Source organism: Muscardinus avellanarius, assembly GCF_963383645.1.
Source record: "Muscardinus avellanarius genome assembly, chromosome: 17".
NCBI classification, from domain to species: Eukaryota; Metazoa; Chordata; class Mammalia; order Rodentia; family Gliridae; genus Muscardinus; species Muscardinus avellanarius.
This window is the reverse complement of record NC_137803.1, coordinates 64,696,370-64,722,878: the sequence shown is the minus strand read 5'-3', so window position 1 is coordinate 64,722,878 and position 26,509 is coordinate 64,696,370. Positions and strand designations below refer to the sequence as shown.

Sequence of the window (26,509 nt, the reverse complement as noted above, 5' to 3'; positions counted from 1 at the left end):
AGCAAACCATTAAATGGAAATGTAGACCGGTATGGTGTTCTGTCCCTCCTTGTTCTTTGTCCATAGCCCTCCAAGTTTTAGGATGAGCCTGTCCAACTCTGAGAAGGCACATGGTTCCACCTGAGATAAAATTAGTTATGTTTGGTTAAATTTCATTTACAATTTGAAATTATATTATAAGAAATACGGTGGCTTTAAGCTCTGTAACTAAACCAAATTCTAAAAGAAACCAGTTTCTAAGGCAACTGGGCAGAGATAATTCAGCAGTCATTATATGCAGATTAACCTGCCTTTGTGAGAACAGAGGTGGGCTTATTTGATTTTTTTTTAATCTTTTTGGAATTAGTGAGAATGGTGTGGTTTCTTTCTGTCTATAAGGGCCTTCAAGTTCCTTCTGAAAATCAAGTTATCCACTCCTTGCAGACCAAATTGTAGGTAATAATGTGTGCCTCGTGATGATTAAGTCAGAAGCAGAAACCACACCAGCCAGGATAAGTTTCTCTGGTAAAGCGATAGCATTCTTCCTTCACTTTTAGAATTGGCCGTGCTCAGGCCGGGCGTGGTGGGCACGCTTGTAATCCCCGCGCTTGGGAGGTGGAGACAGGAGGATCGCGCAGGTTCGAACCCAGCCACGCTGGCATAAGAGACCCTGTTTCAAAATATAAAATAGGTCTGGGAGTGTAGCCCGGAGGTAGAAGGGCTTCCAGGAACCCCAGTACCACCAAAATAAAAAAAAAAGAAAAGAAAGAAAGAAAGAAAGAAAGAAAGAAAAGAATTGGCCATGCTCCCTCTGTAATCTGCATAGAATTTGAGAACCTGACTGTCATTCCACTACTTGAGGTCTGGGGCTAGATATGTAGTAGGAAGTCAAAAGATTTTCGTGGTGCTGGGGTACAGCTCAGTGGTAGAGTGTGCTTGCCTAGCATACATGAGACTCTGGGTGGTTCAATCCCTATGACTGCAAAAATTTTTAATTTAAATGTCTAAAACATGCTGTATGGTGAATAAATGAATGAATGACGGCAGTGCTGAAAGCAGGGTGGCTCTTAGAGCCTGTGCCTGTCCTTCGGTCTCCACAGTGCCACCTGCTGGTCAGAACCTATTGTTGCAGCAAATGTACCGAAGCCGTGGAATCCGAGAGCCTGTGATGTGGAGGCTGGCACCTCCTCAGCCCAGAACAGTTCTCTCAGTTTTTCATTTTTGTAAAATATTTATAACATAAAATTTGCCATTTTAACCATTTTCGATGGTACGGTTTGATGGCAGTAAGCACACTGGCACTGTTATACAACCATCAACACCATCTATCTCTGACACCTTCACATCCTCCCACACCGAGACTCTAAACCCCTTAAAGAGTGGCTCCTCACTTCCTGTCTCCTGGCCCCAGCTGCTGTCATTTTATTTTCTAGTTTCTTTTATTTACTTATTTTCTGTACTGGGGGTTGAATCCAGGGGTACTCTACTTCTGAGCCACACCTCCAGCCCCCTTCATTTTTTCTTTTGAATCAGGGCCTAGTGAGGCAGTTGCTGACAGTCTCACTAAGTAGCTGAGGCTGGCTTCAGACCTGCGAGCCTCCTGTCTCAGCCTCCTGAGCACAGGGGTAATAGGTGTACAGCAATGTACCCTGCTTTTCTAGCGCTATGGCTTACCACCTTTTTCAGTTTGTGGTACTGGGGGCACCAGTGACTTTTCTACCTCCGGGCTATACTCCCAGACCTATTTTATACTTTATTTGGAAACAGCGTCTCATTAAGTTACTGAGAGCCTCACTCAGTAGCTGAGGCTGGCTTCGAACCTGCGCGATCCTCCTGTCTCTGCCTCCCAAGTGCGGGGATTACAAGCGTGCGCCACCACGCCCGGCTCTCTTTGTCCTTTGCCTTTCATCTCCTGAAGGTGAACAATGCTTTGTCTTCTGACCTGGGGGCCACTGGCACCTCCCTGGTCCTGCTGGCCTTGCTGGCCTGCACCGTCTGCTGGTGCAGCTTACAGCCATTGCTATGCAGGTGGGTGGGTGTTGCCTGGGAAGCCTGTGGTTGCCTGGCAACAGATGCTTCCACTGCTGCCAGAGCAAGTCTCTTGTGGGTTACCCAACAGCTCCACTCTTCTGCTCCAGATGAGTAATCTTATTGTCTGGATTCTGATCCAGTGGTTCAAAACAGAAATTAAGGTAGATTCCCCAAACTAGAATAGCTGGTTCTAGAAGGCAGGTTGTTAGATTAACAAAAAAAAGTAAAAGTTTTGGGATCGGAGATGTGATTCAGTGGTAGAGCACTTGCCTAGCATACCCAAGACTCTGGATTCCATCTGCAGCAGCACCAAATAAATCAATAAAGAAATTATGATGTCTTGAGCTCCTGCCTAGATTGCCACTGACTGGGCACTTTTCACAAAAGTGTCTCATCGCTGAATGATGAGGGTAGGTTCATGTTGTAGAGTGCTGCATACGCCACTTAGAGCCAAGTGTTGAGGCACACACAGATGTGGAAGGAGACCCCAACTCACCTGCCCCCACCCCTTCACATGATGGTCACAAGAGCTCCTGTCTTCTGGATTATTGCAAATACTAAATAAATTATTCCAAGAACAGATTTAGCCTGGTGCCAGTCCTTACTCCATGACTATTTTGCAATGCATGCATTATTGTTGTTTATTGGCTAATAGTAGCTTTCTGGATACACTGCAGGATGTGTTCAATCACATCTCATGATCTAATCCTTCTTAATTTCAAAATATGTCATCTTTGTCCCTTGTTTATAAATATAAGTCAAACCTTTTGCTGTCTTAAAATGTAACTTCGGGGTTTTAACATAACTCTCTCTTATAAATTTGTATGAGCTTTCCTTTCTTCCCTGCCTTCTAACAATGTATAGGAATCTTGGTGTTTACAAAGTTGACAAATCCTTGCAAATACCCTACACCACGATTTTATATACTGGCCCACCTTCTCACTGTCCCCTTAGTCATGGGACCCACTGGGTTGGTACCGCCACGTGCACCTGTGAGTCAGCACACCCAGTGTTTCCTCAGGATATCTTTCACCGTGCTCAGCTGCCCAGTATTACTGAAGTACTGGAGGCTACTGCTCAAGCTGGCAGCAGAACTTGGGCCCACATGGTGCAGGCTCTGCAGGCGTGCAAAGAAAGGCCTGATAAGCCAGACCATGTGCGCCAGCCTCAATCCTGCAGCCAGACCCTGAAAGGGCTGTGCATGAATTTTCTAGAGGAAATTAAGAAGTGTCAGGATCATAGAACATTTGCTAAGGAATCTGCTACAGGTTGAAAAAAAGAGACAGACAGACAAACAGACAGACAGACAGAAAGAAAGGGGATCTCACTACGTCATCTTGCCTTGGCCTCAAACCTGCTGCCATCCTGTCTCAGCCTCCCATGTACTGAAATGGCAGGTGGTGCCACTTGAGCCCGGCACAGTGGAGAAACATTTTTGTGAAGTTTCGATCTGATCATGAATCACCTTTGTGAGAGTCTGACACTGGACCAGGAGTCATCTCTGGCTTCTGTGAATTCATCCATCCATCCAACCAACATTCACAGAGCCTTTCTAGGTGCCGAGAGTCTGCCTTGACCTTGTGACCCTCCTGCCTCAGTCTCTCTGTAACTCGGATCGCAGGCTTGGGCCACGGCACCCAGCGGATCTAATGGCGTTCTGAGGAACAGTAAGCAAGACGGTACTTCCGCATGATGGGGCTGGAACTCCATCTTCAGAGAGGGGCGCGTGCCTGACTATGGGAGGCAGTGAGTCTCAGCTGGAGCTTGGAGACAGCTTGGAGCTGGTCAAGAGGAGTTAAGGGATTAAGCTGGCCACAACTTCTCTTGGTTCCAGAGAGAGAAGAGAGCCGGTGGGTGGTGGCAGGGGTCAGCCCTGATCCCAGGCCTTGGCAAGCCCAGTGAGATACCTGAGGGCTGAGAGGCAGGAGAGAGATCCCATGTGGATATCCATCAGCCCAGGACCTTGGGTCAGAAGCGACAGGCAGCACTGGGCCTCGCTGAAGTCAGCAGACCCAAAGGGCCTGTGGTAAGCCACGGCCCACAGAGCCACAGAGGCTGAGCCAGGAGGTCCACAGGTTCACAGCCAGCCTCAGCAACCAAGTGACAATCTGCTTAAAAATTAAAAATAAGGCCGGGCGTGTAGCTCAGAGGTAGAATGCCCCTGGGTTTAATCCCCAGTACCCTACACACATCATTATCGTCGTCGTCGTCAATAAAATATAAATAGGGCTGGAGGTACAGCTCAACAGTAGAATGCCCCTGAGTTTAATCCCAAGTGCCACAACAGAAGACGAAGAAGAGGAGCGAGCCATTGAGAGGGCTAGACCCCCGGAAGCCACCGAGAAGAATATTTTGAGTTAGGCCTCAGCCGGGTCAACTTGTGCCCTGCTTCCAGAGGGCCTGGCAGGGATCAGGCTCTCATCCTCGATCACAGAGGAGGGCAGCAGGTGCCAGCCGCCGTCCCCCTCCATGCTTTCCAGAGGGGCGGGAGGGCTAGCAGGGAGGCCAGCAAAGGGGCTGGCAGTAAAGATGGAGCTGGGAGCCTGGAAAGGTCTAGAAACCCGCGGGCCGCCCCGCGCGTGCCTGCCGAGCCTCTTAGGCCCTCCTCCTTATAGAATATGCATGATTCTGCGCGCTCCGACTCTGCCCACCCGCCGGGGGCCGCGAGGCGGCGGAGGCTGCAGCGCCAGAGGCTCCAGGCGGGCGCGGCGAGCGGGCTGCGGTTCGGGAGCTGCGGGCTGCGAGTAAGCCAGCGCCGCCTCCCGCCCTCCCCCTGCCCCTGCCCTGTCCGCCGTGCCCCTGCCTGCCCGGCTCCCCTGCCCTGTCCTGCCGGGCCCCTGCCTGCCCGGCTCCCCTGCCCTGTCCTGCCGGGCCCCTGCCTGCCCGGCTCCCCTGCCCGGCTCCCCTGCCCGGCTCCCCTGCCCCTGTCCTGCTGGGCCCCTGCCCCTGCCCGGCTCCCTTGCTTCTGCCCTGCCTGCCCGGCTCCCCTGTCCCTGTCCTGCTGGGCCCCTGCCCCTGCCCGGCTCCCTTGCTTCTGCCCTGCCTGCCCGGCTCCCCTGTCCCTGCCCGGCTCCCCTGCCCGGCTCCCCTGTCCCTGTCCTGCTGGGCCCCTGCCCCTGCCTGACTCCCCTGCCCGGCTCCCCTGCCTGCCCGGCTGCCCTGCCCGGCCCCCCTGCCCCTGCCCTGCCCCTGCCCGGCTGCCCTGCACGGCTGCCCTGCTCTGTCCCGCCCCCCTTCCCGGGCACCGCACCCCAGCCGCAGGTGGCCCCGCGCCGGCCCCCTCCCATCACCCGCCAGGCGCGGGGCCACCTCGGCCCGGCCCCGCGCTCGTGCGGTCCCCACCCCAGACCAAGCTGGACCCCGCGCCCGGAGTCGGGGGCGGGGACCGCGCTGGGCGCCGAGGACCCGGCCACCTGCGCCAGGGGGGACGGGCGGGGGGGCGACCGCGCTGCGGCCCCAAGGACCCGCCGTCTCTTCCAGCGCCGCCGCCGCCGCGAACCCGCGAACCCCGCGCCGCGGTCGTGCTCCGCTGCCCGCCGGCCCGCAGCCATGGGCTGCCTGGGCAACAGCAAGACGGCCGAGGACCAGGGCGTGGACGAGAAGGAGCGGCGCGAGGCCAACAAGAAGATCGAGAAACAGCTGCAGAAAGAGCGCCTGGCGTACAAGGCCACGCACCGCCTGCTGCTGCTGGGTAAGCGCGCGGGTGGGGCGGGGGGCGGCGCGGCCGCGGCTGACCGCTGCCCGCTCCGTCTGTGTCCGCAGGGGCCGGCGAGTCGGGGAAGAGCACCATCGTCAAACAGATGCGCATCCTGCACGTCAACGGATTCAACCCCGAGTAAGCAGCCCCTTGAAACTGCTGGGCTTGCCCTGAAACTTGCCCGACAGAATAGGATGGCCGAGGTGTCCCTGGAGTAGGATCTGGGCGCCCCACGTCCGCAGCATGAGTCGGGGAGGGGCTGGCTCCAGGACCCCTGCAGATACCACAGTGCAGGGATGCAGTCTGCCATCCCAGTCCCGGGGAGGCTGAGATAAAAGAGTGCGGCTTTGGGCTCAGCCTCGACAACTTTGTGAGACCCTGTTTCAAAATGAAAAGTGCTGGGAGTTTAACTCAGTGATAGAGTGCCCCGGGTTTCAATCTCCAGTAAAAAAACAAAGAACAGTTCCCCAAATTCGGGAATACTTGAGTCTTGCGTGAAATGGCCTAGTGTTTGCATGAGACGTTACACACCCTTTAATATACATTAATTAATGCCTGATTATAACATGAACGCTATGTAGATAGTTGTTGTGTTATACTGTTTGAGAAATGATGATAATGGGGAAAGTCTGTACATGTTCAGTGCAGGTGCAATTGTTTCCAAATATTTTCCGCCTCTGGTGGGGCACTGCACCCATGGGGAGGGCCGACGTATTTTAGTGTATACTTTTTTTTTTAATTTTTTTGAGGGTCTGGGGGTGGAACCCAGGAGCGTTCGACCTCCGAGCTACACCCCCAGCCCGATTTATTATTCTTTATTTTGAAACAGGGTCTCAAAGAGCCTCACTAAGTAGATGAGGCTGTCCACAAAGCAAATCGTGATCCTCCGGTCTCAGCCTCCCAAATGCTGGGATTAAAGCGTGTGCCACCACGCCCGGCTAGTGTATAATTTCTTATAGTATCATTTCCTTACATCCATTTTAGTCTCTGGCCATCAACGTATAAGTAGATTTAAGTATAACTATACAGTCGGTTCTTTTGTGTGTGGGTGGGTGGGTCTGGGATGGAACCCAGGGACATTGGAGCTCCATGCTACACCCCCTGCCCTATTTTTTATTCTTTACTTTGAAACAAGGTCTCACTAAGTTGCGGAAGGCCTCACTAAGTAGCTGAGGCTGTCTGCAAACCATGATCCTCCGGGTCTCAGCCTCCCGAATGCTGGGATGACAAGTGCCACCACGCCCAGCTTATAGTTGGATTCATATGCAGAATTCATAACAATTCTGTCTTGTCTTTGTGTGGCCTGCACAGTAACTAAAACTATAGGTTATAAGATCGGTGCCTTTGAGATTGCTAGAGTGCAGATCAGAAGAGGGGAAGGTTACCTCCCCAGGTTGACAAGGCAGATGCCCTGAGGCCGGTGCTGACCTCCAGTGAGAACAGTGTAGCTCGTGCTGCCCTGGGAGTTTTACACTTCACTCGATTGATTCCAATCAGTACTAGTGCAAAATAAATTAGTGATGATTCTCTTTCAATACAGGGAAAAGAAACAGAAAATTCTGGACATCAGGAAAAATGTCAAAGATGCTATTGTGGTAAGGACTTCTTCTTAATGTTGTTTACCAGAAAGACTAAGTACTCTGTGCTCTAAAACCGTGTTGGCAAGAATGAGGTGTTTCGGATTGTCGTACATGGAGCCTACATGTTACACTTCTCCATGTTTTTTTTCATTCTATCTTAGACGATCGTCTCGGCAATGAGCACCATAATACCTCCCGTCCCACTGGCCAACCCCGAAAACCAGTTTCGATCAGACTATATCAAGAGCATAGCCCCTATCACTGACTTTGAATATTCCCAGGTAAGTAAATCCTGACTGAAGTTGAAGTGTCTTAAAAAGTGAAAGACTGATCCATTGTCAGTGAGATTGCTTACTGAGAAGCAGTGTTAATGCCAATTCCTTATTAACTTACTTCAAGGCCTAGTTCTATGAATGTTTCCTCTGAATGAAAATATTCGCGTCTGCTCACAATATTGAAGAGAGCAGGACTGTAGGAGATGGTCTTATAGCGGGTAGGCAGTCGATGAGCAGGAGGGAAACAAGCTTTAAGGAGTGCGGTGGGGGCTTGCCAATGAACGTGAGGCAGTGTCCACGGAACAGCTCCGTGAGGAGATGCTGAGTGTGCGCTATGCTGATGGAGCGGAATTCCCACTCCGGAGCCGCACTTCAGACCGCCCGAGGAGGCGCGCTCCTGGTCATGCCGGGAGGCGCCGCGCTGGCTCTGGTGGCCTCCCCGAGTGCAGGCTGCTCCCCGCTCGCTCGGCAGTATTGTTTATGCAGAAGGCTGATGGCAGTATTACTTTTCTCTCATTTGAGGATTTGCATTTCTTAAAAATATTGTCATTTGGTAACTTGACAAAGCAGGTTTTGTTTGGTTTTGATACTGGGGGTTGAATAAGGGGACATTCTACCTCTGAGCTACACCCCCGTTGGTTTTTGTTGGTTTTTTTTTTTTTTTGAAACAGGATCTCATTGGGTTACTGAGGGTCTCACTAAATTGCTAAGGCTGGACTCTAACCTGTGATCCTTCCGTCTCAGCCTCCCAAGGCTTACTAGGATTACAGAGGTGTGCTCCTGTGTCTGGCTACAAAGCAGTTTTTAAAGCAAATTTGATTAAATTTTCAGAAAGTCACTTTGGTTGCAGTTAAGGAAAAAAGTGTGTGTGTGTGTGTGTGTGTGTGTGTGTGTGTGTGTGTGTGTATGCACGCATGCACACATGCACGTACCCATCAGTAAGAATATTCCAGAGTTTTAATAGCCTGGCATGATGGTTTGGACATAGTCTGCATTTTCAGAATCCTCTCTTCCAAAGAAGGCCTTGCCCTTCACTGCTCAACTGAGCTTCCTTGTCCCATGTACTCTGTGCAGAGCTGATAGAGAAGAACTACTTTTTATAAAAAGCCTTATTTTAGCCAGGCATGGTGGCACATGTCTGCAGTACTAGTATCTGGAAGGCTGAGACAGGAGAGCCACAGGTCCGAGGCCCACCTTGGCAACTTAGACCCTAATTCAAAATAAAAAAATAAAAGGACTGTGAATATAGCTCAGAGGTAGAATGCCCGTGTTCAAATATCCCCCCAAAAGGCTTTCATTTGCGTCCTCTAAGGTGATTTTAACTCTGATAAGCATCCCAACTTAGCCTGCGTCACCTCCAGTTTCTACAAAGAAGACATTCAGCTGGCACACCAGCGAGCAGGGATTCGGTGTCTGTGTTAGGCAGTGATTCTGCCAGACTGTCCTGGATGCTCAGAGAGGTCAGACCATGGCGGGGGGGACGAGAAGAAGCCACAGCTGGGGGCCTCCTGGTATTCCTAGAGCTGCTGGGTGTCCTCCGGTTCCCTGTGGCACTTTGCCTACTGGAGAGGTCAGCCAGAGTTAGCCCATCCGGGGAGCGAGGGGTGGCGTCCCATCCAACTTCAAGCAGAGCTTTTTGTTCTTGTGTGCCATACTGAGGACTGAGCCCAGGGTTGTTCCGCCTCTGAGCTACACCCTGAGCCCTATTGTAGTTTTTATTTGAAGCAGGAACTTTCTAGGTTGCAGAGGGCCTCAGTGAGTTGCTGAGGCTGGCTGCACACCTTTAGTCAGTGTGTAAACAGGCCTCCTCTCTCAGACTCCCAAGTACTGGGTTTACAGGTATGAGCCACCATGCCCTGCCTGGTGTAGACATTTATAGACAAGCACTTGGTGTTAAGATATGCCCATCATGTTTGCCAAAAGTCATCATAAAATACCTAATACATTTAGGAAAAACATAATTTTTGCCATATGGTAAGTTCACATCTTATTCCTTTTGTTCATGATAACTTATGGAATAAGAAATCCCTCACTCAATCTAAAATTCAGAAGCTGTTTGTAACTCTCATGTATATTATCTAAGGGATCTACTTGATTTGTGAAAGTGGTTTTTGAGTTAAACCAGACATTTTTTATAAAAATATAAAATTTGAGAAGCCATTTATTTTCTCTGTGTATGTGTATGGTACTGAGAATTGAGCCCAGTGGCATTCCACCTCCAAGCTACACCCCAACCCTGGGTGTCCTTTTGTTTTTGTTTTTTGTTTTAAACAGGGTCTGACTTGGTTGCTGGGGCTGGCCTTGAACCTGTGATTCCTGTCTCAGCTTCTCAAGTACTGGGATTACAGGCATAGGCCACCATGCCTGGCTCCAGAAATCATTTCCTTTTAGGATTTTCTTCTTATAGACCTGTTAAGTTTACTTAACAATGATTATTGGAAACTATAATTAATATAACAAAGAGAATTTGGCACCAGCAGATATAAATGTCATTATAATACTCTTAAAGGTAATACTTTTTAGGAGGTGATTTTACTCCTATTTTAATCTTAACATTCTGTTATGTCTACATTCTTGCCAGAAGAGAAAGTTTTATATATAATATAACCTAGACTTATGTGAATAAGAAAATTAATATAAAATATATAGCATTCCTAGTGAAAACACTATTTTTATTTTAAAATTAACCAATTTTCAATGACTTTAGCCCATTGTGCTTAGAAACACACGATTTGTTTTATTAGATTAAATAGTTCTTGGACTCAGTTTGATGGTTCTCAGAAAGACGTCAAGACAATCTCTGACATATACTAGTAATACTTGGTACTAGGGAATCTGGAGTTTAATTTTTATTGAAAGGAATGTATGTTGGTGAACATCGTAAAGTAGAGCTAGTGTTTAGTAGTAAGTGTGTCACTGCTATCTCCGGTAGTCTTTTTTTTTTTTTTTTTGGTGGTACTGGGGTTCCTGGAACCCCTTCTACCTCCGGGCTACACTTCCAGACCCATTTTATATTTTAATTTGGAAACAGGGTCTCTTAAATCAGTGCAGCTGGCTTCAAACCTGTGCGATCCTCCTGTCTCTGCCTCCCAAGCACAGGGATTACAAGCGTGCGCCACCACGCCCGGCGTGTGTGTGTGTGTGTGTGTGTGTGTGTGTGTGTGTGTGTGTGCTGGAACACAAGGCTTCACACATGCACAGCAAACATTCTTCCTTTACCCTGGACTTACATCTTAGCCCCAGTGAAATGAGCCAAATACATTTGATGGTTAAAAATTAGCTCGGGGGTTGGAGATGTAGCACTGTAGAAGCATACCTGCCTAGCATGCAGAGGCCCTGGGTTGGTTGGCCTCAGCACCCAAAATATCAATAAATAATAATTTCTGAGATCTTCAAGTGAGGATGAAAAATTAGAAGAACTTAGAAGTATCTTAAGAGTTTCCTCTAAGACCATCACTCGCGGGGCAAACGTGGGTGAATTCCTCTTGCTCTTTCATTTGCATTTCACTTGAATTCTAAGAAACTTAAGTTGTAAAGGAAGGAGGGTAAATGCGGCCTTTGCTTCGAGCCAGGGGCCACTGTGGAGGACTGAGTCAGAGGCCAGGTCTCCTACACTGGGTGCGTGTGATATGCAAGGGCTTCTGAGGTGTTGAGCGGTGGCTGACATGATGATGTCTAACCAAGGACTTGCTGGCTGTGGGTGGAGAAGAGATTATAGAAGACAGAATTGAAGTCAGGCAGCTGTTTGGGAAGCTCTTGTAATAATCCGGGTGAAAGATAATGGGGTGACTTGGCACAAGATGATGACCATGGAGGCAGAGGGAAATGGCCCGGCTGGGAGCATTCAGACTGTCAGATATTTGGATGTAGGCTTTTTTGGGGGGGTACTATGGATTGAACTAACTCTAAGCTGCGGGGGTCTCGCTAAGTGGCTGAGGGTCTCAGTAAGTAGCTGAGCCTGGCCTGATCCGGCCCAGCTTGGGTGTAATTACTGAGGAGAATGGGGAAATCATTATTATTTTGTAAACCATACTCATATTTCCCCAAGGGTCCCAATAATAATACATTAAAATAATAATAATATGATCGCTATGATTCCTGTCAGTAATCAAATCAGGACCAACCACAACATTTAATTCCTTTTTTTTTTTTTTTTTGGTGTGAGGGAGGGATTGAACCCAGGGGTGCTCTACCTCTGATTTCTCTTGATTTTTTTGATTTTTTTTTTTTGAAACAAGGTCTAGCTAGGTTGCTGAGAGTCTAGCTATGTTGCTGAGGTTGTCCCGGAACCTGGGATCCTCCTGGCTTACCCTCCCAAATAGTGAGATCACAGTTATGTCATGATGATTGGTTTTTTTTTTTTCCTTGAAACCTCAAATCCTATGAAAGTAGGTTGGTCAGCAAAAAAAGACTTGCCCCCAGAGATCTCCTCCAGTTGCTGTGTACCAAGGGGGGAGTTCAAATCTAAGGACACCTGCTCTTTTCAGAAAAGGACATGAAAAAGACCTTCAGATCAGAGCATTCTGTCCTTATTACTGTGACTTTTATGTAACTCTGAGAGAACATATTTTGAACTTTCCAGCTGTCTCTTGGGAAGTGGCAGGTAGGTAGGCTATTCTTATGCCAAATTAAGAGTAGTGAGTCAATACATGGGGCTCGTGTGAAAAGAACAGTGAGGTTGGGAGTCAGAAGGACAGCGGCTCCTAGGCGGGCTCTTCGAAACACTGGCTTGTTCTATTTTACTCTATTTAGTTGGTTAGTTTTGCAAGAATGTCATCCATGAAGGTAGAGGGATTTTCTTTTTACCTCTTGAAATAATTCGTTGTTTTTTAATCCAGTCATTGGTTGTGGCATGTAAATTGCACTAAGTCCGTTTTCTGAATAGCATTCTTTCTGCACAGCTATTTCATTTTATACATCATGTTTGTATTTTTTTGAATAGGAAATTATTTGTGCTTGGCATAAAGTCCAAAAGCTATAAAAGATTACGCCCCTCTCCTGCGCCCAGCAGGTGGCAGCGGTGTGTCCCTGGAAGGGCTGGGAGGGAGGGCAGGCTAGGGAGTGCCCAGAGCAGTCCCTAGCGGGTTCTGGGGAGGGGCGGGGGCCAAGCCCACCACTCAGTCACTCTCTGGCCTTAACACCACTTTATCTCATACTGAGGATAATCTGTTAGAAAATGTAATCCCAGCTAATCTGGATTGCCAAGTAAATGTTTTTCAAATAAAATTTAAGATTAAAGTAACAGCACAGTGGGGTGGCTGAGAGAGAACGCGCTCTTGATCCGGCCTCTGCTGAACACTGGCATCTGCAGTAACCACCCCAGGCTCTGTCATGTGCAGGGAGGTCGCGAAGGAGACAGGTGGCGAGACGGCGGCCCTGCACAGCGGCTGCGGCCCTGCACGGCCAGCAGGCTTGCGATGAGCTCCCCGGGGTCCTCTCTGCCCGTCCCGAGCGCCTCCTCCCTGTCCAAGACGCCTGCCCTCGTGCCTGTCCATTCACGTAGTCTGAGATACACACGTGACTGTGTTTTTAGAGGCACGGTTCACTGCAGGCACGTTCCATCGACAGACAAGTGGCAAGGTGTGGTTTACACACACAGCGGACTTTCGCTCATCCATAGAGCACAGAAGAAGCAGGGAATGGATGGAGACAGAGTATCACGCTAAGTGAGATCGGAGTCTCAGAAAACCAGGGCTCATACGTTTTCTCTCATATGTGGAAGCCGGAGGTAAATGGGAAGCAAAAGGGACTTAAGATAAAAGAGGAAAGAGTGGGATAGTGGATGGCGTGGGGAGGACGAGGGAGGGGAAAGGGAAGGTTGAGGAGGGAACCAGGTCAAATGATGCATGTCTAGCTCTGAACGAACCGCTACCCGGTCACTACGTGTATGACGGGAGCAGGCTGGGGCTGGAGAAAGGACACAGAGGCTGTGACCTGTGTGTCCGTATCACATCGAACCTCGCCGCGACATATAATTACAATGCACCAAGAGAAGTATGTTTAAAAAAAAAAAAAGAAATCTGTGCCCATGACTTCCTTCAAAATGCCCTGGCCAGATGCAATGCCCACCTGGCAGGAGGCCAGGACAGGAGGTTCCAAGTTCAAGGCTAGCTTGGGCAATTTAGCAAGACCTTGTCTCAACATTTAAAAATGAGACTGAGGCAGCCATAGTGATACAAGCCTGTAACCCCAGTACTTGGGAGTCTGAGACAGCGCTTGGGCGGCACAGGTTGGAGGACAACTTCAGCAACTTAGAGAAACTCTGTTTCAGATTTTAAAAATGGTAAAAACTAAAACGGGTTGGAGACATGGCCGGGAGGTGGGATGCCCCTGGGTTCAATCCCCAGCACCAGAAGAAAAAAAGAGTGTGTGCAGAGTGTAGGTTTGGGGCACAGCTGCAAAGGACAGAAAGGAAAAACACAGAGATGGGAAAGAAGCCTAATGCCAGGGCTCCCCTGCTGAGGAAGATCCCCGGCCACTCTCCTGGCAGCCCCCGGGCTCCCGCCATGCTCAGGAAGCCCTTGCAGAGCTCAAGCCAAGCCCCGTGCGCAAGAGCTGGTGCGTCCTGACCCTTCACAGGTGCACGCCCCCTGGCCCGCACACAGCCACTTAGTGTGGGAAGGAGTGCTGGCAGTAAAAATCTGCTCAGGATAGTGGCACACAATGTTTTGCTTTTTCATTTTAAAAAGCATGTAAACTTGGGGAAAAAAGAGGTAAATGTCAGTTTCTTTATGCATTCCCATTTAAACTTTCTCACCCCAAACTGAAGACAAATGAAACTTACCACAATATGGTTTATTCTTCCTACTTATCCACACACATGCATACATGCACACACACATGCACACTCACACACACACACACACAGAGTAAATCATGCACAAAATATCTAAAATGTGAACATTGTTTTAGAAATACCACCCAGACACACACAGCTTTGTGATTATTCTTCAAAAATATCTAGAAAGAAGGAAAGGCCATGTAGGATGCGCTGGGTGGTGCGGTCCTGCCCCAGCCCTTGGGAGCCTGCCATAGGAAAACAGAGGCTTGAGACCAGCATGCAGTGACTTAGCAAGACCCTGTTTCAAGATAAAAATAAGGCCAGGCATGGTGGCACACGTTTATAATCCCAGTACTTGGGAGGCTGAGATGAGAGGATTGAAGGTTTGTGGCCAGCCTCCTCTACTTAGTGAGACCCTGCACAACTTAGTGAGGCCCTGTTTTAAAATAAAGAATAAAAAATAGGGCTGGTGGTGTAGCTCAGAGGCAAAATGTCCCTGGTTCCATTCCCAGTACTGCAAAAATAAACAAACTAAAAAAATTTTTAAATAGGGCTATAGTTCAGTGGCAAAAGTCTCCTGCTCCAATCCCCAGTACCACACATACACAGAGAAACACATACAAAAAATAGATAAAAGAAAGAAAGATTTTTGCACAGCAAAAAAAAAAAAAAAGTTTAGTCAGCTCCAAAAAGGAAAATGCATTACTCTTGATTTCCAGCCTGCCACCAGCCAAAGGAGTGCAGTGAGTGTCCCACGATATCTTTATGGTTTCTACCACCATCTATACTGCCCAACCAAATGAGGAAATTTAGCCAGTATTTTGTAGAAAAGGATAACTGTCACTTGAATTTTCATTTTATCAGAAATCATGTTGGAGGTTTTGTGCACTTATCAGTAAGGCACTTTTTATTCACACAGTGTGACCGCCCCCAAACAATGGCCTTGTAGAGAATGCCCCCAGTCGGTGAATTGAGGACTTGGAGGAGGACCTGGGAGCCTCCTTCTCCTGCAGTTTAGACATGGTCTAGCTGCTCTGGCCTCACACACTGAGTGATGACTTCAGGGTGGGGTGTGTGTGTGTGTGTTTCTGGGGTGGAACCCAGAGGCTTTCTACCTCCGGGCTACACTCCCAGACCTATTTTATATTTTATTTGGAAACAGGGTCTCACTAAGTTGCTGAGAGCCTCACTAAGTAGCTGAGGCTGGCTTCGAACCTGTGCGGTCCTCCTGTCTCGGCCTCCCCAGCGCGGGGATTACAAGCGTGCCCACCACGCCCGGCTCAGGGTATTCTGTTTTAAACTTCTTCGTAAGTGGTTGTTCACGTATCACTTCATATGAAGTGTGTAATCAGCTACTGACAGACTGAAATGGCCGCAGCTGGTGATCTTGAGCCGGGGGCATCAGGCCACGATCGTTATCACTAGTACTTCTCTTCTTCCCTAAAGTATCGCACTTGATAAGTAGTGCGTCTATCATCATGTGAGTTTCCATGACTTCCTGGGAATTAATGTATTTTAAATAAGCCAATATGTTTTATCTGAGCAGACAATCAGTTTTAGTTGGTTGGTTGGTTTTTGGTTTTGTGGTACCACAGATTGAACCTAGGAACATTCTACCTTCGAGCTACACCCCTATCCCTTTTTATTTTATTTTGAAACAGGATCTTACTATGTTGCTAAGGCTGGCCTCAAATCTGTGATCCTCCTGTCTCAGCCTCCCGAGTACTGGGATCAGAGGCCCATGTGCCACCACACCCAGACAGTTCCTTTTTTTTTTAAGTAATTACTGGTAGTGTCTAACATCTGTTCAGCACCGCAAATAACAGGCTGAGTAGTGTATATTCAGGAGACAGTCCAGCAAGACCTACCGGGTAGAAAAAAGACCTCAGGACACAGCATAGGAGGGAGAGGGACTGGACCTGGTGGAGTGGCCGACCTGCTGTCTTGGGACAGCCACCTCTGAAGAACGAGCCCCAGGTGATCAGGGACGGCGCCTGACCCGGGCCGCTTCCTCAGGGCTCTCTCAGGAACCCCCACTTCACAGAAGGAGCTTCAAAGAGTCCAGCCCTGCGAGAGGATTGTGGCAACGATCTTAGTTTCTTGGAGCAAAATCTTAGGTAATTCAACGGGACGTTTGACCCTGCAGCGCAGCACCTGGCACGCGGACGCAGTGTGCGCCAGGGCAGGATCCGTACACCCTTCCCAGAGGCAGAAAAGGCCACGCAAGGCTCAGGAGCCCTGGGCGCTTCCCTTTAAATCATCTCCTGACGTGTGTGTGGTGCTGGGGACCCAGGCGCACTCCCTCTCCAAGGCATACCTCCCCAACCCACCCTAGTCCTTCTTTCTCATTTTGAAGCAGGTTCTCAATAGCGGCTGAGTGTCTCACTAAATTACTGAGGTTGGCCTAGAATCTATGATTCTCATGTCTCCTCCTCCCAAGTACTGGAATTATAGGGGATTATAGTCATAGGCCTATTAATTTTATTGAGGAGAAGTTTGTAACGTGTGTGTGCGTGTGTTATGGTGACTGGACCCAGAGCGCTCAGCCACTGAACTACAGCTCCAAGCCTTTTTATTTTACTTTAATTTCAAATGAGGCCTTGCTAAGTTGTGGAGGCTGGCCTCAAACTTAGGGTCCTCTTGTCTCAGGCTCCCAAGCGCTGGCATGGCAGGCGTGTGCACCACACTGGCTTGTCGCTCCTTAAGCCAATGACTCTTCTTTTCTGGTTCGGTTCCTCATGAGACCCAGGAGGACAGGCCCAGGCAGGCTCTCGCGTGCCCCTCTGTTGTTGCCTGTGGACCACAGGGTGCTGTGCAGCTGGTCTCTGCCACTAAGGGGGCTGAGCCCTGAATCCTTGCGTTTGGCTGGGACTGTCCTGGGGCCTGACACTGGCCTGAGTAAGGAGCCCTGGCAGACCCGGGTGTCGGCCTGGGATGCAGGCGGCCGGAACACAATCCGCTCTGGGTCAGCTCTCTGGCTGCCGTGCTTGCTCTGAGCTGCGGAGAGGAGCATGGGCCACTGTGGACACGTTAAGTGGAACCATGAGGGAGCGCCGGCTTCGCGGCTTGAGCCCAGCCTTGCAGATTGCCCATCACCCATTGGCCTCTGGGTAACATCCCTGTGTCCTGGGCCCAGAAGCTGGCCCTGCAAGTGGGCAGCAAGCGCCCAAGGGACTGATGGGCGCAGGCCTGCCACCGTGACCAGGCGCCCTTCAGTCTGGCCAGTAGCGCCCCCTACTGACCAGGAAACGAGAGGTGGCGCCCACCCAGAGGCGCCGAGGCCAGTGCCCCTGCACCCCACGCCCTAGCTCCCTTCCCTGGTGGCCAGACACATAACATGTTCTTATCCACGATCATCACGGCTAGAAGCTCAAGCAACCTGCTGAAAGGATCTCATGTGAGATCGCCCCAAAGACTCCTGTTTATGCTGAGGGACAGGACAGAGGACAGATCTGAGTCTATGGAATCATCCCGTGGTTGGTTTGTATTGTGTCTTGAGGTTCTTCTTTGAAAAGAAACACCAGGCGTGGTGGTATATGGCTGTAATTCCAGTTCTTAGGAAGCTGAGACAAGAGGATAGCAGGTTTGAGGTCAGCCGCAGTCATTTAATGAGATCCTCGGCAACTTAGCAAGACCTTTTTTCAAAAATAGAGCCGGGCGTGGTGGGCGCGCTCGTCATCCCCGCGCTTGGGAGGCGGAGACAGGAGGATCGCGCAGGTTCGAAGCCAGCTGCGCGGGCGTAAGAGACCCTGTTTCAAAAATGTAAAATAAGTCTGGGAATGTAGCCCAGAGGTAGAAGGGCTTCCAGGAACCCCAGTACCACCAAAAAAATAATAATAATTAAAAATAAATAAATAAAAAGGGCTGGGGGTATAGCTCAGAAGTAGAATGCCCAAGAAAGAAAAGGAGAAAGAAAACAATAAAGTGCCAAAATATGATAATAATAATAATAGTTTTACATATAAAATTCTATTTAAAGCACTCTATCTGAGTATTTTTGGCAGCTGCACTAACAGTCCCTCATCATTAAAGTTAAGGGTACAAAGCCGGGCGTGGAGGCGCACACTTGTAATCCCAGCACTTGGGAGGCTGAGACAGGAGGATCGCGCAGGTTCACAGCCAGCCTTGGCTACTTGTTGATGCTCCCAGCAACTGTTTCCAAATTTGAGACCCTGTTTCCAAATTAAATATAAAATAGGTCTGGGAGTATAGCCCAGAGGTTGAAGGCCCCTGGGTTCCATCCCCAGAACCGAAGGAAAAAAAAAAAAGTTAAGGGTATAGAATTTGTAATTCATCTCACTCTGCTTTGTTCTGTCTCTAGAAAACTGGGTAGGTTTATTAGCATTCCTGGCCTCGGCTTTCTTTTCTATCCAGTGGAGGTACTAAAGACAAAACAGGAAGATCTTTTGGGAACCAATTCAATAAAGTACCTAAGTGTTTGGCACTGTGTGCAGCAATGTAGCCCTCCAGTGAGGTCAGCTCTTGTCCCACTCACCCGCACATGTTTATGAATGTGTGTATACTGCTGGGGATTTGGGGTTTTATTTTTCTAATTTTGAAACAGGTTCTCGCTAAGTTGCTGAGGCTGACCTTGAACCTAAGATCCTCCTATCTCATCCTCCCAAGTACTGGAATTTCAGGTGTGCACCACCATGCCTGGCTTGCATACTGACTTTCTAGATGTTGCCAAGTGATAAAGTTGTGGCCGTTTTATTTGGGGGGTTGTTACCAAATCTGCCTCTCAGGAGCACACAGAGCCTAGCAGCTTCCCGAGATGGGGCACGTTCTCATTCTCTCTCCCCTTAGAGAATCAGGGCCGTGCTTCCCACCCTTGCTGGATTCTTGAGATCAGCAGGTCTCTGCAGGAGCAGTGTGGGTGTCCAGGGAGATGGGAAGATGGCCCACAGCTCCCCCTTCAGACACCTCCCAAGCACCACGGCCCGAAGCCCCACCGGGCGCCAGTGACTGTCTCAGTACCTCCGCCCAGCAGGGCTCTGAATGTGCGGTCCGTCCATGGTGGTTTCAGGGACTCTCTGCCGCCCCTGGCTTCTCAAGGGTTGGTGTTGATGGGCAGAGTCTGCCATGCCCGTTCTTCCGAAAACGCATGGGTCTGGAGTAATCCTGGCGTTTAGATTAATCTCATCATTTCATGCTTCCTGGTACCACTGGCAGCCTGCCTGGAAAGGCGGGGTCACGGCGCTCCTGCGAGTGCCCACAGTGAGAACAAGACAGCGAAGGTCCCTGACCTGCTGGTCCTGGCAGTGGGGGCTCAGAACTCGAGCGCAGGCAGCCTGTGCCGGGCCCTGAATCCGTTGCGGACTTGCACAGGCCCCTCACCGTCCCTCGGTTTGAATGCGCGTTCAGAGTTGAAGTCCAGGGGAATGGCTTATTATAGCAGTGTGATCTTTGAGCAGGCCCTATGGTGGGCAGGACTCGCCCCATCGGGCCCTCTTTCACCACCACACTAGATGGCGGCCACTCTTCCTGCAGCAAGCAGGCCCAGCAGCCATCAGCAGCCCCAGCATGTGGCAGAGTTCCTGTCCTTGTCCCTTGACCACTGGCAGCTTTCATATTTCTGATTCACTTGCGGAAGATGACCTTCTCCCAGGAAGGAATTGTCCTGTGGCATTTCCCAATCCTTAATCAGTAATTCCAGAGGGGCCCGATTAGCACTTTTGCTCTGGAACTGACCACAGCCTGCCCCTTTGCTGTGAGAGAGGGAGGAGTGGGGTCTGGCTGCCGGGGCTTCAAGCTGTGCCTCCCCAAAACACGTGAGTTTTTGCTTACCAAGAAAAATCTTTTTTTTTTTTGGCACTGGGGAATAGGTCATTCTACCCCCAAGCTACACTCCCAGCCCTTTCTTGTTTGAAACAGGGTGTCATTAGATTTCTGGGAGTCTCACTTAAGTTGCCGAGGCTGGCCTCAACCCTGCTCTCCTCCTATCTCAGCCTCCCAAGTACTAGGATTCCAGGCGTGCGCCACCACACAGAGCCCCCTCCTCTCCAGTACCAGAGGCCAGTTTACACCAGCATGGCCATGAACATCTGCGGAAGGCGTTGCCCTCGGTGTTAAGACAGTCACTCAGTGATAGGGACTGTACGGCTGGGCGTCACACATCACTACCACCACAGGTGTGGCCATCAGTGACTGTGCCACTGAGGGAGGAGCCCAGACTAGGGAACACATGCGGCAGAATCCAGAAGGCAGCTCCCCGGAGACACAGCTTGCAGCGCATTTCCTGGGGTGTCACTGTGTTTCAACACAGGTACAGTGACTAAACCCATCAGCTAGGTGCTGGGTCCTTGAGGAGAGAGAAGCTAATTTCCAGTACTTCTAAGAAGGCAGAGACTCGTGTGTGTGCGTGTACGCGCGCATGTGTGTCTGGCTGGGAGGGAACCCAGGGGCCACACCTCACCAAGTACTGGAATTAGAGGTGTGCGGCACTGCTCCCAGCAATTCCAATATTTTTCAGAGAGCAGGGTATGCAATGCTTCAGAAAGGGTTCCACTCACACACTGAGAGGCGGGAAGTGTGTTGCTGGGAGTTAAATCCTCCAGTGTCCAGGTTTCGTCTGCTTGGGTGCCGCGGCCCCATTGCTTTGCTCACCGTTTGCCTGAGCATCAGCTGAGGAGTCTTACCCAGAGGAGAGAAGTGGGTTATAAACTCTGCGTCCCTGCATCTGTTGTCTTTGCACCCCAGGCCCCACTGATGCCTGGAGACCCGGCAGCAGCAGCCAGGCACAGTGGCACACCTGTAATCCCAGCTACTCAAAGGCTAAGACAGGAGGATTGCAGTTTCAAAAGTGTTTAAATTAAGAGAGCGGGGGATGTAGCTCTGTGGTGCAGCCATGGTTCAATTCCCAGAACTACAAAAAGAATTTTTTTCCAACAACTCCTCCATGTTGGGTTACTTGGCTGGGTGAGGTCGCCCGGGTTCCGGGCCTCCTGTCTCCCGCACCTAATTCCCTCTGCTCTGCACACATTTCTTGTGCGCTTTTCTCCACCCAACCCCTGTGGATCCTTAAGGTGTTACCTAGATAACAAGCAGGCTTCATTTTGCTCATCAGAAAAGAGATTTCCATACTCTTGGAAAAAAACTACCTTTATGTAAAGAGTATGTTAAAAGTGACTTCACACTTCCACGGCACTTTCTGATATATACAATAAGCAGTAACTCCCATCATAAGAATTTAAACTCTGAAAGCCTACCATGATCTCTTCATCCTTGGACCTCCTAGCCAACTACCATTATTTTGTCTAAAACTAGATTCTGTCCCTCATTAGGACTTGCTCCTGAGTTAGGGTTCAGGCCTCCTGCCATAAGTCACTTGTGCCTACCAAGAGGCTCCCCAAAGATGGAACCAAAAAGGTAGGTAAGTCAGAAAGATATGTTGAGCTTGTCATATCAAGATAAAAACCCACTTTTCTCCATATTAGAAATCAGGAGGACAAATACATCTTTCTATCACTCTTCTAAACCCTTTGCTCCTCTTTTGGGGGGCTGGGTTGGGTTTCAGTCTACCTTCAAGCACCACCCAGGGCCTTATTTATTAATGTGTTCATTCTTGTGGCACTGGGGATTGAACCCAGAGGCGTTCTATCTCCAAGCTATACCCTCAGCCCTATTTTATATTTTGTTTGGAAACAGAGTCTCACTAAGTTGCTGAGGTCCCTGAGCCCACCTGTCTCAGCCTTCCAAGTACTAGGATTACAGACCTGCGCCATAACACCGGGCTACCCCCAACCCTGTTCATTTTTTTGTTTTGAAACAGGATCTCCCTAGGTTGCTGAAAGTCTCACTACATTGCTGAGGTTGACCTTGAACCTGTGATGCTTCTGTTTCAGCCTCCCAAGTACCAGGATTATAGGAATTTGCCATCACATCTTGCTGATCCCCCTTTTAAAAAATAAGTCTATAATGTGTAGAAATTAATTCAGAGCATGTTTTCTGCTTTACTAGATGAGAAACAAGAATCCCAGGAGATGGTGAGATTTGTCCAAGTTCATAGCATGTTAGGGGCAAAACCAAGACTAGCTACATCTTTATCTTGAGAGCAGTATTCCTATGACTCATAGGTCAGAAGACAGAGAACGTAGTGCAAATCCATTCCTTTGAGGCACAGTGACTGCACGACTTGAAGCCACATCCAGGAATGGGCTGGAGCTCAGTGGCAGAGTGCCTGTAGCATGCGCTTCCCCGGCGCTGCAGAGAAGATCCCAGCGCCACCGTCTACCCCCTGTGGCCCCCGGGAGGAACACACCACAGCTGTTCCCTGGCATCTCAGAAGACTCAGTAGCATCACGCTGATGCTGATTCCGTTTTATAGTACTGTGTGTTCAGCAATAGCAAGTGCCACTGCTTGCAGTAAGAACTTCGTAAGGTATGCAAACAGAGACACACACATCTTCTAAGCAACACCTCCCTTTGGGGGGGGCCAACAGAAATGCAGAATGTGAGAATAAAAAGACACTTCAAGTCCTCAGGGTACAAGACCAGAAAATAGCATGTCCTTTTACCTGTCTTATGATTAGCACCCTTAAAATGTGTTCCTGATGCCGGTTCTGGTGATACACACCTGCCGTCGCAGCTACTCCGGAGGCTGAGGCAGGACAGTCACAAGTTTGGGGCCAGCCTGGGCAACTTAGTGACACCCTATCTCACAATAAAAACTAAAAGGGCATGGGATGTATCTCAGAGATTGAATGCTTCTGGGTTTAATATCCAGTACCATACACACACACACACAAGTGAAAAGTCAGGCGTGGTGGCCCACACCTGTAATCTCTTGAGCCCAGGAGTCTGTGATGTGCTTGGGCAGTACAGAGAGACCAGCCCCCCACCCCAGAAAGTCTTTTCCCTCGCCAGGCCCCTCCTGCTCTCCCTTGCAGGTCCTGAGGCCCAAATGGAGGAGGTAACCCTCTGGGCATCGATGTGGTTCTGAAGGTTGCTGAGGGTTTCAGTCTACTCAGGAGGATGGCATTCTTTGCCTCCTAAGAGACTTGGGCCTAAGAACTCACAGGGCTTCACAGCATCCGTCACTAAGAGAAACCACAGCGCAGAGACAAGTCACACAGCTAGCAGGCTCAGGTTGGAGTCCCAGGAGCTCGAGGCTGGAGTCTGTGTTCTGCACCTCTCGCCGGCCTGTCTCTGCCTCCTGAGCTTCCACTCCCTGCCGGCTATCTTCAGACGCATTATTCAGAAAGGAAACCCCTGGCTACCTGTTCCATGAGCCCTGTGAACACTGGGGACTGAAGTGAGCTGTGATCACAGCTGTTTAATGACCTGCCTAAAAGCAAAAAGGCTTAGCCAGGCCCAGGTCGCACCCTGGACTCCCAGTACATGGGAGGCAGAGATTGGAGAATCACAGGTCCCAGGCCAGCCTCAGCAACTTAGCAAGACCCTTACCAACTTAGCTAGACATTGTTTCAAAAATTAAAAAAAAAAAATTCAAAAGGGTCAGCAGTGTAGCTCAGAGGTAGAATGCCCTGGTTCAACCCCCAGCACACACACACACACACGAGTTGAAAAGTTTTTCTTTTGACTCCTCATGATGTTCATTCTTGAAACAACCATAGCTAAAGATCAAAAGATTGTTCCAAACTGGGCATGATGGTGCATGCTTGTGATTTCAGTATTTGGGAGGCTGAGACAGGAGGATCACGGGTTTAAGGACAGCCTCAGCAAGTAGCGAGACTCTCAACAACGTAGTGAGACCCCTGTTTCAAAATAAAATAGGGCTGGGGCTGTAGCTCAGAGGTAGAATGCCCTTGGGTTCAATCCCTAGTAACACACACACACACACACACACACACACACACACACACAAACACACACACACCCAAAAAAGGTTGTTTCATTCTCTGGAATATCTGGACCATGACCATTTATGAATGTATAAATAAGGTCACTGTATGTCCATGTTAAGTCCTCTCTATTTCTGCTTTGATTTACTTCCTCAAAAACAGTGTCGATTGCTAGGGGTGGCGACATACACCTGTACTCCCAGAGGCAGAAAGGAAAGGTAAGGAAGGGGCTTTAGGGGAGCGGAGGGCGCATACTGTAGTTCAGAGAGTCGTCAGATGTGCTCGGGTCAGAAGGATCAGAAGAGGTTATGAGCCATTTTACACTAGAAGCATCTTCCTCATATACCAAATCTTACCTAAAATGTATATTCTTAGATTTCTTCCATAGGTTGCAAGTGTACGCTACCTGTGTTAGTGCTCATAACTACACCTTACCTATCTATGGTGATATGGCTGGTGGTGCCAGACATATTTATTTGATGACCTGTTTTGAGATTGAAGGGTGGCTGTCTTATAGAGAAGAGGGACCTGTTGACAGGAGCTGCTGTGGTGGGGTAAAACTTCATGGAGCAGCCTGAAAAGGGAGAACCAGCAAGCACACAGAGGCTGCTTTCCGTTCACTGTGTTCGGGACTACGAGTCGCTTAGCTTGGGGGGGGTGAGCCTGGGGGTTGCCAGGCACCCCACACTTGTGTGCATTTCCCGAGCAGCTTAGCAGGCTGGGTCCTCAGGGACCGGCGGTCACGGCGACCACCACAGGCCCTGCCCTCGAGGCCCAGGGGTCCCAGCGTCTCCCTGGGGCCCCTGCATCGTGCGCTAAACATTTCATTGTGGAGTCACCGGCAAAAATCAGGTGGGAACTGTCAACCTGGGCTTGTCAACCTGGGCTTGTCTTTTCCATGCACCTAACAGGTTCTTCAGTAGTGAAAGTGCCTTTAGTTAAGTCCCAATTTCGCAATTCTGAAGATGTTTTAACAAAATTGACACGGGTGCATGGAAATAGACTGAAATCGCAATCTAGAGCATATATATTATATATAATATATATTATATATAAATATATATATATTTTTGCAGTACTGGGGATGGAACCCACGGGCGTTGTACCTCTGAGCTACACCCCCAGCCCTATCGTTTATTCTTTATTTAGAAACAGGGTCTCACTGAGTTGCAGAGGGCCTCACTAAGTATAGAGCATATATATTATTATGCTAATCTTGTTATATTACTTAATTGCATTCTAACTGCTGGAATGTAACGCAAGCATATTATTGTTGCATTTAAGTTTTTATGGGTGCGGACATCTGGACAGCGGGACAAGATGGGTAACTGACTTGAGTTGAATGGTCTGCAGGAACCTGGGTCACTAGGACACCGGTCACTAACTCGGTGAGGACTTGGCACTTGGGCTTTGCCGTCTCACTCTGCTGGTTTGTGTTACATTTCTCATATGTAATGGAAAATATATCTGAGACCCTTTCTATTTTTTGATATCTTCTTTTTGTGTGCTGTGACCTAGACTTCTCCTGGAGCGCGGGCATTCCGGCAGTCGCTCTGGGGCAGAGCCTGTCCTGTGTTATTACACACTGTGTGTGCTCCTAGTGTGAACGGCCCTCACAGCAAATATCTGGACTTCTATTATGCTTCTCGCATTGAAAAATAAAAATGATAGATTTTTGTTCAATTTAATACATGCCGACTCTAGGCTTATTATTATTATTATTATTATTATTATTATTATTTGCAATTTCACATCAGTTGCTTTTTTTTTCTTTTCTTTTCTTTTTTTCTTTTGCAGTACTAGGGATGGAACTGAGGGGCATTCTACCTCTGAGCTACACCTCCAGCCCTATTTTTTATTCTTTTTTTTTTAAACAGGACCTCACTAAGTAGCTGAGGCTGTCTGTGAACGCGATCCTCTGCTCTCAGCCTCCCACATGCTGGGATTGCAAGCGTTCTCCACCACGCCCGGCTTTATTTTATTTTTAATAACTTTGTTAGTGTGTTGAGACTGAACCTCATCATAGTGAAACTCAACATAATACAGACACATGTGCAGACGCTCCTGGTGCGTCTCCTCCACATCTGGGATGAAGCTTTTAAATATTTTAAAGTCTTCAAAAAAATAGATGTGTGTGGTTGTGTGCTGAGAGCCTCTTTGGCCATTTAAAGGAAAGATATTTTAGCCATAAATTAGAAGGTGAGTTTCTGCCCAAATAGTTTTTCATGGTGATTACACTTATAATCCCAGTACTTGGGAGGTCGAGACAGTAGGATTGCAGGTTCGAGGCCAGCCTGGGCAACTTAGCAAGATCCTGTTTCAAAATAAGAAAAAAAAAAGCCGGATGTGGTGGTGTACGCTTG

The 26,509-nt window shown here is 49.1% G+C and overlaps 1 protein-coding gene across 1 annotated transcript in view; it reads left to right on the top strand.

The window, feature by feature from the left end:
- Window positions 1-5,559: 5,559 nt before the first annotated feature.
- GNAL (G protein subunit alpha L) overlaps window positions 5,560-26,509 on the top strand; it is a gene marked incomplete at both ends in the record, with an annotated part of 77,470 nt that continues 56,520 nt past the window's right edge. Inside the window, 4 exons of the mRNA XM_080714392.1 lie at window positions 5,560-5,701; window positions 5,773-5,845; window positions 7,248-7,302; window positions 7,449-7,568. Of these exons, the coding sequence (XP_080570518.1) occupies window positions 5,560-5,701; window positions 5,773-5,845; window positions 7,248-7,302; window positions 7,449-7,568 (390 nt within the window). The remainder of the gene's footprint in view (window positions 5,702-5,772; window positions 5,846-7,247; window positions 7,303-7,448; window positions 7,569-26,509) is intronic.